Consider the following 12,879-nt stretch of genomic DNA (forward strand, 5'->3'; position numbering starts at 1 on the left):
TTTGACATATGTTAATAAAAATATCATCTAAGATTTATCATCCGTTTAAAATGAAACTGGATTAAAGAACCTATTGATCAAACTTTAGAATTTAAACATATTTTGTTCACTTACTAAATAGAGAAAGATTAGAGTTTTCATGAAACACAAATCACATATTCTTTTTTTTTTCTTTCCGAAAGGCGAATTTTACAATCGATCATAGCCCAGTTACAAAGAAACTGGATGCTATGGAAACAGAAAGAAAGGTTGCTGAGAACGCAACTTGGTACATATTCTTTAAAGATGACAAATCACAATTTAAAAGGTAGTTTGATAGTTAAAACTTGAGAATCTTCACTAGAGATTCTAGTTCAAATTCACAGTCTGCAACTTCAACATGTTGCCTTTAAAAAAGATATACCATCCGTCCGTTTACAAATAAATGAAAAGAATAAAAAGTTTAGTTGATAAATATAATCATCCGTTTGGGGTGGTGAGAAAAACCTTATCCAAAAAGTGTTACAAGTATTAGAATTAAAACTATATTTTTTTTTTTTTTATAGAAATATATATTGTTTTGATTGATTGATGACCTTTTATAAAAGAGACCAAAAAAGAACAAACCAATTTCCACCTTACATAATAAACATTAGCCCTATCTCCTCCGCAAAGGCCAATCACACCAACATTTCTTTATCTTTATCCTATTTAAAATTTAAATTTAAAATTAATATTAATATATAATTATAATTTATTATTTAAATCTCATTCTCGTATATAACTATATAATACTCCACATTTTTTATTTACATCCGTTTAACAACTTCCATTTGTTCCCCCTCCATTTCCTTTACCGCCACTAACTACTCTCCGGCTGCTTTTCTCTACGTTTTCCGGTATGTTCTTCACTCCCACCTACATTCACTCAGTTCGTTTACAATCGGAAATGTAATCTAGTACTACTAATAATATCTATACCTATTACGGCGGATCTATAATGTGTGTCAGTGTGTGTATATTTGGCGATGCGCTACATATGTATTTAGAATCTAAAAATTATATTATGCGTATGATTTTGCGAATAATCAATCGGAGAGATACAAATTATCGATCTAAAAAGTTTTAGTTTGCTGATTAGCATTGGTGATTACTAATTAATGTTTCGGAATGAGTAATTTGCCGTCTAATTGTCTTTAGTAAAATACGCCTAAAATATTGGAGGTTGATATAGTCAAAGAGTGCCAAATGAGCTTCAACGATTGGTCATTGTTACTTTATTTGTCTGTTAATGCGAAGCCTGCAGAGAGAGTTGTATACAGATCAGTATTTTTTTTTTTTTTTTTTTTTTTTTTTTTTTTTTTTTGATATGGGAGTTTATTTTCACACACCACTTTTTAATCCATACACACTTTTGTACCATAAACTTACAATTATATCCTTACATTTATTCAGGGAGTTGAACTTCTATTATTATTCCATACCTAAGTAAGGGTATAATAGCAAATTAGGTGTGTATGAATTCAAAATTAGTGTGTGAGGATCACTCCCCTTTTGATATATTATTATTTGACATTAATTTATTCATTGTTTTATATATTTATATTGAGACGACTAAGTTGCCCTTGCATACTTTTTCAAATGCAATATAACAGAGAGATTACATCACAAAGTGTTTTATTCTAAATTAACTTAGGTTTTTGAATCTATACGTGCCTTAATGGCTAATTCACTATTAATATTGTTATTATTATTACTTGAATAAATAATAAATAATAAAGCTTATACATATAGAACAATAGTAAGTAATCCATAGATGATTCTGAATTGTAAATAGATTGATTGATGCCACTAAGGTATACTGTTACAGTTAATTACTTGACTGAAAATTGTTTGATTTTGGTCAAGGAACTATGATCACAAGAATCTGTTATTGACTAATTTTTTTCTTATTGTTTTTAAATACATGGTCAGGTGAAAATGGCGCAGTGTTTGGCTCCTTCAGTGCAATGGCAGATGAGGTTAACAAAGAATGCAATGGAAACAAGCTCTATGTCTTCCAAAATGTTGAACCCTTTCTCTTTTAAACAAAGCAAGAAACTAGCACTCAAGGCTGCTACAAAATTTCGAATCTGTGCGTCTGCAAGTGGAACAATTAACAGGGTGGAGGACTTACTAAACTTGGATGTAACTCCTTACACCAATAAAATCATCGCCGAATACATCTGGTAAATCTTCTCTTTATCATTCGGTAAAAATTTGCTAAGAAATGATAAGTTCAAAAAGCTAAAAAAGTATACTCTGTATATCGGTAAAAAAAGTGAACAATATACTTTACAAAATGGTAAAAAAGTACACTCGGTTTTTGCTTATGTAGCTCTCGTTTGAAACAGGATTGGAGGTTCTGGGACAGATGTGCGGAGCAAATCAAGGGTATGTCAGCAGCTGATGATCTGATTATCTTCGATAATCATCTAATAACTATCGTATTGTCGAAAAGGAAAATTTTCATTAATTTATTTTGAACTTTTTTTCTTATAGACACTGTCCAAACCAGTTGAGCATCCTTCTGAGCTTCCAAAGTGGAACTATGACGGATCAAGTACTGGACAAGCGCCAGGAGAAGATAGTGAAGTTATCTTATAGTAAGTCTTATATATTATATACTAAAAACTCAAAAAGTTTAGTTTTATTATAAGTGGCGAACTAAGTATAAATAAAATCTAATTTTCCAGCCCCCAGGCGATATTCAAGGATCCTTTCCGTGGTGGCAACAACATTTTGGTGAGTGTAAACTTTGGAATCAAGTAAAAGTACACACATTTAAGTTGCGAAAGTAAACGGGTCATGTAGATTGAATTAACTTGATTCTGTATCTGATTTGAAAGGTAATTTGTGATGCGTACACACCACAAGGTGTGCCTATCCCTACAAACAAACGGGCGAAGGCTGCTGAGATTTTCAGCAATCCTAAAGTTGAAGCTCTTGTTCCATGGTAGGTTATTCTAGTTAAAATAGCAACTAAACATTTACATCTTAACTAATTTTTGGTTATAAAAAGCGCGATAATTTTTTTTTTTTTTATCAAATCTGATTATAGGTTTGGAATTGAGCAAGAGTATACTTTGCTACAGCCAGATGTGAAGTGGCCTTTGGGTTGGCCAGTTGGAGGTTACCCTGGACCTCAGGTACTCTTCATTATCTTTCTTTTGTAAACTTGCACACCTTTTGTTACTAATTAAACAAGATTTATGATGATTAAATTAAACGGTAATTTATTTTCTTTTTGGAATAAAAGGGGCCATACTACTGTGGTGCCGGAGCAGATAAGTCGTTTGGAAGAGACATTTCGGATGCACATTACAAGGCTTGTTTATATGCTGGAATTAACATCAGTGGAACCAATGGTGAAGTTATGCCCGGACAGGTTATCTTCTACCCATTCTCTTTATTATTTCATAATTTTAGAAAACAAAGATCATGGCCATTTTTAATTTTATCTTATTATTTTTTTACAGTGGGAATTCCAAGTTGGTCCTAGTGTGGGAATTGAAGCTGGAGACCATATCTGGTGTGCTAGATACCTTCTTGAAGTGAGTCATCGATAACTATTTTCATACAGTAATGATGTAAAATTTCTGTACACACACACACACACACACACACACATTTATCGTAATGAAATCTAAGCTAAGGCTGTTTCTCGTGTACTTACTATTATTTTACAGAGAATTACTGAGCAAGCTGGTGTTGTCTTGACGCTTGACCCTAAGCCCATTGAGGTACATAAATCTTTCTATACTAATCTTTTCAGATTTCCCTCCATATATTTAAATAATAAACGATTAAATTAAATGTGCTGACTATGATTACCAAAACAATATTGTTACAATGTTAACCAACTTTGAATACAAACAAAATAGACTTCAGGTGAGTGTGAACCCGTTAGATGTTCTTTTAGCTACGGAGTTATATATAACTTGACCTGTTTGAGATAAAACACCACCTATATCGACCAGTTCATATTTAAATGGTTCGAAATGTCATCTCTTTACTATAATTAACCGGATTAGCTCTTGTGGTTTACATTGACAGGGAGACTGGAATGGAGCAGGATGCCACACCAACTACAGGTACTATAAATCATGCTAGATCTGTGCATGTTTTTTAAAATGATAATTAACTATTAGATAAGAATTTATAAACTTTGTTTTTACAAATTTCAGTACATTACCCATGAGAGAAGATGGTGGGTTTGAAATAATAAAAAAGGCGATTCTGAACCTTTCACTTCGCCATACTGAGCACATCAGTGCTTATGGAGAAGGAAATGAGAGACGATTGACAGGCAAACACGAAACTGCCAGCATCAACCAATTTTCATGGGTAAGTAAAACATACATATATATATGAAATTCTATACTTTTTTTAGAATTGGGTCACATGGTTTCATAATTATTCTCAAACGCTCTTTTTTGCATTTGTTCATTTTTCAGGGAGTAGCTAATCGTGGTTGCTCAATCCGTGTGGGTCGTGACACCGAGAAAGAAGGCAAAGGTACTGCCTTTACACTACTATCCAATTATTAATTTTTATAATTTTGGAGGTTTTGTTCTTGAAACTACCTTATAAAAAAAAAAAATATCTTTCAAAAAGAATAAAAAAAATTCTTGAAACTACACTCTGCACGACTTTTGACCCCTTTGACCCAAACCCATTAATTTATAAATGGTTCAAAATGGCCCTACTTTTAAATTCTGTTTTGATGGTGTAGGTTACTTGGAAGATAGGCGTCCAGCATCGAACATGGACCCTTACACCGTGACCGGATTGCTTGCCGAAACTACAATCCTGTGGGAGCCTACTCTCGAGGCCGAAGCACTTGCTGCCCAGAAGTTAGCGATGAATGTGTAAAAGCTTCATCAATACGTCGAAGAAACCATATCCACGTCCTTCGAAATCTCGCTATTCTGTTTCTAGTTGATTTCTTGAAGATCTTGTAAATGAAGGTTATCACTATTCAAAGATTTTTTTTGAGCAATGGGTGTTTTTCAAACTGTTACTGGACTCTGTTTATGGGCACAAGTGCACTTGGGCTGTTTCCACTTCATCTAATTATCTATCATATATCAGCAATAACGGTTTAGACTAATTGGTGTTCATCAAAATGATTATCCATTATTATATCCTTTTAATGAATTGAACCTCAATGTTAATTATTTGTGTTGAAACTTGGATTAAAATGGCGTAGTTGGGACCCAATCAACAGCTAACGTAAGCTCTAATCATAAGAATATTGACTACCATGAAAGCCTAATACATGAGATTTACATAATACATTTGTATAATTCAATAAACTTTATAACCATCTCCTTGAATTCATTGAACAATAATAGAAAACATAAACACGAATTAGTTTTAAAGACAAAATGTATTTACAAAATGATCCATGTCAGAAGCAGGGGTTCTTAGTTCGTAACTTGGTGGACTAATTGTTTAATTCCATGACAATGTTTATAACACAATTATCTTTTAAACAAAAGACTGAGTTGATACACAAATCATGTTTAAGATTTTTGAATTTAGTAGTATTCTGATAATTACGGAGTATATGCGTTGATACACAAACCTGAGGCTGATAAGTGATAAATGATATATTGGGGCGCGGTTCAGATAGTATTGTATTTATTTTATAGAATAATAAAGTTACTTGTCTATTTTTTCTTTACGGCCATAGAGATTATATTATATACTACCTCTAGTAAGGAACTAGAGGAAAAAATACATACAAATTACAATGGCATCCTAAGGCAATTATTCCAGCTTATATGATTTTTGTTTCTATAAAACACCCAAGAATACGAATAAGATCGAATATAGTCAAATAATTCTCCTTTTTTCATAGTCGCTGTCGGGAAGATGACTCCGTTTCCATGTCTCCAAATAAGCTAAAAAGCGCATGCCATGATCGAATAAAGAATGATCATTTTCGAAGCTGAAGCAGACCACGAATCGAACCATTGTATACAAATATCCCAACTTCCAAGTATCAAAACATCAATGCCCAACCAATCAGAGATTTTTCGCCAAAGATCACGATAAAAACATCAGGTGATTGATCGATTCTATTTCGCAAGAACATATGAAAAAACTAAGATGTCGTATGATACATATGTCACACAATAATTTGGGTTTATTACAACACCATTTCCATACGACTTTTCAAAGAGTAATGACATGCCATAAATTTCAGCTTTTGACACAACATTCTTCGCATACATTCTTACATCTTAAAATTGCACCCTCATTGATTATATATTCTTATAAGTGATGATATTTACACAACCTATTTTTATCCATACAAAACCAAACATACAATAAAGTGTTGTACCATAACATTTTATTGCATTTTTTTTTCAGCGAAAAGAGGAACTTTATTAATAACCGATTTATCGATCAAATTGATGAAGAGAACTAATTACAAGGAAAAAACTATTACAACAAAAGGTAGATACAAACAACATATCTCCTACAAAATAAAATGGACCGATTAACATAGAAGATCGGAATTTGATTGGTTATGTATAGATAAAATTAAGTTGTGTACAAATCAATACCTATTCTTATATAATGGAGTACTATAGGTCTATAGTAATGACATCTGATATATCTTATGTAAATAATGGGGTACTATAGTAGCATTTGGCCACCATCGTATATTTTATTTTATTAGTTCACAGTATTTGATCTATGAACACCAGACTCTCAATTGAATAATAAATATGAATTATAAGAACAATAATTGAGAGAACACGATATGAAGAAATATGAAAGATAATATTAATCGTGCAAAAGATACATCGAATGAAAAGCACACGTCCCTATTTATACAGATCAAAACCAAATCTGGAGATCTGGTTTCCTAAACAACTTTACTAATAATAAGGAAAAGATAAACTCTAAACTTAACAAATCTTCAAATCACTTTAAAAGTTTATCTTCTGGAGATAAGGCAGAATCAAAAACGTATCTTCTAAATATTTAAACATATCTCCAAAATCCTCCTTATCTTAGCCATCAAGAAAACCAAAAACGTTGACTTCACCAAACATCAGATTCTGCAACTTCAGAGTCTACAACTTCAGACTCTAAAAACCTGCAAAATATTTTTAACTCATCAGATTATTTTTCCAACAATCTCCCCCTATCTGATGATGTCAAAACCACCTGTCCATCTACTTGTTCAACTCTGCAAACTCTCTTTCAATCAACCTGCACTTGCTCTTCATATACTTAATTTTCTTTAACATGGGAAGTTTACTATACAAGTGATTCACCAATTTAACTCTGAAAGGATAAGTCTGCTCTGTCACACATCTAGTCAACAAACCAATCAACAATTCAATACTAGATTCTTCAAACTGCTCAACTCTCATCATCATCCTTTAATTTCCATTTGTTTTGAACATTAAAGCATCTAAATACTCAATATACCTTTCATCAATAAATTCTAAATGCTCTGGAACAACATACCTCTCTACATGACCCTTAACTCTCCTCTCCTTCATCTCTTGATCAAACATCCCACAAAATATCTCATAATCCTTGAAACTTATAAACCCTTCTTCAAATACTAAGTGTACCAAACTAGATACCCTCTTCAATACTTCTTGCACTATAGCTTGATCATCTGCACACTCCTGGATACACACAGCTAACCCTTTCCATTCACAGAACCCTAAACGAACAATTTGGTTCAACTTAACTCTTAACCTCCTATCAGAAAAATGTGTCATAGTTAACAACAAAGTTACACCTTCAAGCTCTGATTTATCAATCTCAACTTTGACCACATCCCCTGCATACCTTCTGAATTTAAATCTTTTATTCATCTGAACCCTTAATTTATCTTGCATAGCAGCAACAACAGTAGCATTCTCCTGATCATTACCAACACCACCTATTTGAGTATGACTCGCAACCACCTGAGTATCAATCATTGGAGTATCATCACCAACAATCACTTGAGTTTCACCAGCAATCACTTGAGTTTCAACTCTATCAGCATCCTCCCCCTGAATTTGTTGCTCCCCCTCAACCTGAGCTCTCTTTGATGACTCCCCCTCAATGCCTTCACCATCTAACCTTTTCCTTTTCTCCCCCTTTTTGACATCATCCACAGAGAGAGTAGACAAAAACTTCCAAATCTCAGCTTGTTGTTCTTGGAGTGTCTTAACATCAGAAGCAAAACCTGTAAAACATTGCCTGATTTCATCAACACCTTCCAACCTCTTCTCTAAAGCATTCAATCTATCACCAATATCTGTTACACCCACTGTATCATTAGAACCACCCAAACCCTGCATATCCCCTACCATCCTCCTGACCTCCATCAACTCATGTTTAGAAACAATATTGTTATTCAAGTGGAGATTAATTTTATCAAATTGAGACTGCACACCCAAAAGTTTGTCATCAAACTTCTTAGTCAAAGTAGTCAAAGCCTGATTCAGGCCAACCACATTGACTGGTGCCTCAGCCTGTGAAGTGGAACCAATGTTTAGGGGTAAAGTTTGCATGTCCTCACAACCTTCCTGGTGATAAGTAGGGCGATCCCTGGACATAGAAGAGTTTGAGACCTGTATTTCATCCTGTGACATGGATGAAACATTAGCAACCTGTGCAAGTAAGTGTAAGGATGGAACATCTGGAGGGAGAAGTGGCAGACTTGTGTCTGGGGTAATTGTAGGCTTGACCATTGTAACTGGGTTCTGAATTTGGTTGCTTGAGTCCAGGATTGGGACTTCTGTAGATAAGTTAACTGAGGGGGTTTTCTCAGCAACTGTAATATGAGAATACAAGCTCACTAACCTAACAGGTTTAGGTTGGGTCAAAGTACTCCCCTCACCAACCTCTAGCAGGTGATGGAGTTGTACTAGTAGCACCTTGCCTAATGGATTGTTGATGTGAATCCATGAGTGCTAAATCAACTAGGTTTTCAAGTATGGAGACATTCTCAATATGAGCTGGTGAGCTCACAAGGTTGGTTGTTTGGAGATCTTGTTCATTAGCAGTGGGAGAAGGTGGGTTAGAAATAAGTTGGTGTTCCTCATTCATACCTTCAGCCTGCTCAAATTGTTGAACAACATGGGGTGGAGTGACTGGGGGTAGAATCTGATTGCTCAGACTCTATGATTGGTTGATCATTGTTGTGATCTCCTACAGACCCTGATTGCTCAGACCCTGAAGGAGATGCCCCTGCAGAACCTGATTGCTCAGGAGCTATAGGTTGATCAGCTTGACCAATGTTGACCCATTGCATCATTGCTAGAGTGAGAGCAACTTCATTATCATTGTTGATATGGCTATGAAACATTCTTGAACTGCATTCAGGAAAAGCTGTATACTCATACACTCTTAACACCTTTAGACCATCATACAAATCTGGATGCATAGCTTTTTCAATCATTAAACTCAAAAGCCTTATAAAAGGAACATTATGATCCCTAGGTGTTTTCTCAGTAAGAACCAACAACTCATTAAAATACAAACGAGCAAAATCAATGTTTCTTCCTGTCACTATGGCATGAAACAAATAAGCTTCAAAATCATTGATCTCTGTCAAGCTCCCACACTTAAAACTCAAGCTTCTAATAACATTTGATAACACAAACATCCACCTTGGTGTAAACATACTAGTCTTAACAGATGAGTCAGTTAAAGGTTGACCAACTAAATTAAAACACAACCTTGCAGCAGACTTGGAAACTGTTCTAACAAAATCATCACGCATAGGTAGATTCAAAGCTAATCGTAAATGATTCTCAGTAAGAACTAAAGTATTGTTACCATTGCGATATGTGCTAGTGATTGTTCGTGCCTCCCTGTTTCCAACACAAGTATACCAAAATTCTGCAAGCAACTCTGAAAACATAGTTGTCGTTTTAAAGAAAGCATCCTTTAGAGGATGATTGTGCATAAACTGAATCAACTCTTCATAGCCTTCGTTAGCAAAATTCTCTGGAATCGAATCACATGCAACCCTGTTATTAGCTGAAACCATAACATCCTTGTTCCATTTGATCTCTGTAGCACGAACCATGTTAGCAGTAGGAACTAGAACGAATGGAATGTACTTTGATCTTGCCATTTAGCTTCGTGAATAAGAAAACTCTGAAAAACTGAGAGAATTTTGAAGATGAAGATCGAAAGAGGGATTAGGGTTTGAATAAAAATCGATTTGAAGAGGAGGAGAGATATTTATATCCTGACAAAATTTCAAAAAGTTACTTTTAACCCTCAAAAGAAATTACCGATTTTCCCCTTGTAAAATAACCCTTTTTACTAAAGAAAAGAAATATTTTAAGAATTAAATAAGGAAACAAATATACACCAAAAATACACCAGGGGAGTAAATCTTTCCAGACCCTGAATAATTTGATGTTACCCAGACTCTGAAAATAACGTAATACAGACTCTATACACATTTTTTTTTTATTTTTTATTTAGACCTTTATATGCTGATTGTTGCATCATTTTGTCAAGTTAACATTTGTTGGTCTTAAATGTCTCGTATTTGTCAACATCTTTATGATACTCCAATAGACCAATACTCCAATGAACATTTTTTGTCATTTCACACATATCTCCACTCAAAATAAACATATGAGACAAAGTGACAAACAAAGTCGTTTCTAATATTAATAAAGTTGACATTTTTTTTTTATTATTATTATTTTTTTTTGGCAAAAAACTTGAAATTAAATTAAAAACTTTTTTTTCACTAAAATGTGAAAAAAAGTATAGAACAAGTTTGATGTACATTGATATACATTATAAATGTACAAATTTGATGACTTTTGATAATATGAAAGAAGTATCACATTATCACCACTACTACGATAAGTCGATAACAATCATAAAAATTTACAAATAAAAGACATATATAGAAACACCAAAAAATAAAGGAGTATATAATACGGAGTATAATATTCCGTATATATAGAGCAAAGTTTTATAGAGATTAATAAAAATTTATACGCATTGTAAGACAAAAAAGAGAGGGACAACACAATAATAACACACTGTGAAGTTAGATATAATAACTAACTAACTAACTACCATAAAAAACATGTGTATACTTATCTTTTATAACGACCCTCACTTTTTCAGTTCTACTTTTACTATATTGCCCTTAGGATTTTTGTGAGCTCATAAATTTTTAGTTAGCAAAATGTTGACCAAATAGTAAACTTTTAGTCGACACTCACTGCTAATTAAAATTTATGCCTTTCCGTGATAGTATAACTATTAGTCTATAGGTAATAAACAAAAAGTGACATTTATATTAATAATGAAAAAATTGGGAACTAAGTAAAATAAATAAAAGCCTTGGACTAGTTAAAAAAAATATAATACTTATTCTATATAAGTGTATTTATATAAAATAAAAAATAAATAAATAATATTAATATAAATAAATGAAAAATTCGGCCAACATGGATTAATGGAAAAAAAAAAATTTAAAGATAATTAACAAACTAATTCTAATCTAAATCTAATGAGTAATCCTAATCAAACTTTAAGCATTCAAACTCCAAATCCTACTCTAATCACAACTTATTTATCTTAATCCTAACTTAAATTCTAGATTAATCTTAAGCTAGATGAATTGGTTTCAAACTCTAAATGTCACACTATACCCATTAGGCGCTTTTTCATTCACAAATCCCACAAGAAATTCACTCCAAAACACTCCTCTTCTCCTTTTTTTGTTCGGTAGTTTACAACCCCATCACCACCACCCTTAGCCAACCACCACCACTCCAAAAACGCCTCCTGCTGCTCGTCTTCTGCCGCCTCCCACCACCGCCACCTGCTGCATTTTTCCGCAGCCCATCGCCACCCAAATTTGCAGCAACTCTGCTGCTGTATCCGCCACCCACAACAACCCAATCCGCCACTTTTTGTGGAGCCTTTTGCTGCAGCTGAAACCGCCACCAAACACCTCTTTTTCTGCTGTTTTCTGGTCACCAAAATCGCCCCAAGTAGCAGCATGTGCTGCTGTTTTTTGACTCCCAAAACAGCCCCCTCCTGTCCGCCACATTCTGCAGCCTCTGCTGCTGTTTCTGCGTACCCAAAACAGTCCCAAGACCCTCCCAATTCAGCCCTGCTGCTGCGTTTCTGACTTGCTGCTGTCCGCCTTTGAACCATCACCAAGACCACCACTTTTGATCCATTTTTGCTCCTGTTTTCTTCCTGCTGCTGTTCGGTTTCGTCATCACCAACAAACACCACTTTTTCTTGATATTAACTCACTTAAGGTACCTCATTAACCCATAAACTAATAATACTTTTTATTTGTTTCAATTCCTAAAAATTATAAATTTATATTATGAATAAAAGAATGATGTTTATAAATAAGTAATCATAAGAGTAGGCGTAATTATCATGATTAATAAGGAATGTGCTTAAAGATTATGAATGTGTAACAAAAAGAAAAGGAAGTGTTGCTTGCATGCATTCCTGTGCATGTATATATATATATATATATGAATTAAAGTATTAACATAACAAAGATTATATGTATGTATGATATTGAAGTTAAAACATAAATCATCTTTTTCTTTTTATACACATAAATCATGAGCATAAATCAGACACGTGTCATACCAGTATTCAACCTCACAAAATACCTTTTTCTCATAGTTTTGAATTAAAAAATTGATTAATTTTGTAACACTGACGCGTGTCCTTCTAACTTGCAGACTAATACGCACGCTCTATTCAGTTTATTAGGGTTTCAAAATTCAAAATCCACAAATCTCGGTCGATTATATCAAACTGCCTTCAGATCTAATCATAAACTAACAATTCGTTTCTAGCGTTTCATCGTTTCCA

The 12,879-nt window shown here is 33.7% G+C and overlaps 1 protein-coding gene across 1 annotated transcript; it reads left to right on the plus strand.

The window, feature by feature from the left end:
* Window positions 1-759: 759 nt before the first annotated feature.
* LOC139872061 (glutamine synthetase, chloroplastic-like) lies at window positions 760-4,893 on the plus strand. Its single transcript, XM_071859866.1, has 14 exons — window positions 760-878; window positions 1,954-2,207; window positions 2,373-2,412; window positions 2,521-2,624; window positions 2,715-2,763; window positions 2,868-2,974; window positions 3,080-3,167; window positions 3,278-3,406; window positions 3,498-3,572; window positions 3,708-3,761; window positions 4,075-4,112; window positions 4,206-4,365; window positions 4,476-4,536; window positions 4,754-4,893. Exons 2-14 carry the CDS (start codon window positions 1,960-1,962, stop codon window positions 4,891-4,893), a joined length of 1,293 nt encoding a protein of 430 aa, XP_071715967.1. The 5' UTR covers window positions 760-878; window positions 1,954-1,959.
* Window positions 4,894-12,879: the final 7,986 nt, after the last annotated feature.

Source organism: Rutidosis leptorrhynchoides, chromosome 10, assembly GCF_046630445.1.
Source record: "Rutidosis leptorrhynchoides isolate AG116_Rl617_1_P2 chromosome 10, CSIRO_AGI_Rlap_v1, whole genome shotgun sequence".
In the NCBI taxonomy this organism is placed as follows: Eukaryota; Viridiplantae; Streptophyta; class Magnoliopsida; order Asterales; family Asteraceae; genus Rutidosis; species Rutidosis leptorrhynchoides.

Excerpts from the sequence above, each read along its gene's own strand:
- LOC139872061 (XM_071859866.1), top strand. The coding sequence starts at position 1,960 with ATGGCGCAGTGTTTGGCTCCTTCAGTGCAATGGCAGATGAGGTTAACA. Across the intron at positions 2,764-2,867 it reads GTGGTGGCAACAACATTTTG|GTAATTTGTGATGCGTACAC; the intron begins GTGAGTGTAAAC and ends CTGATTTGAAAG. Across the intron at positions 3,407-3,497 it reads GTGAAGTTATGCCCGGACAG|TGGGAATTCCAAGTTGGTCC; the intron begins GTTATCTTCTAC and ends ATTTTTTTACAG.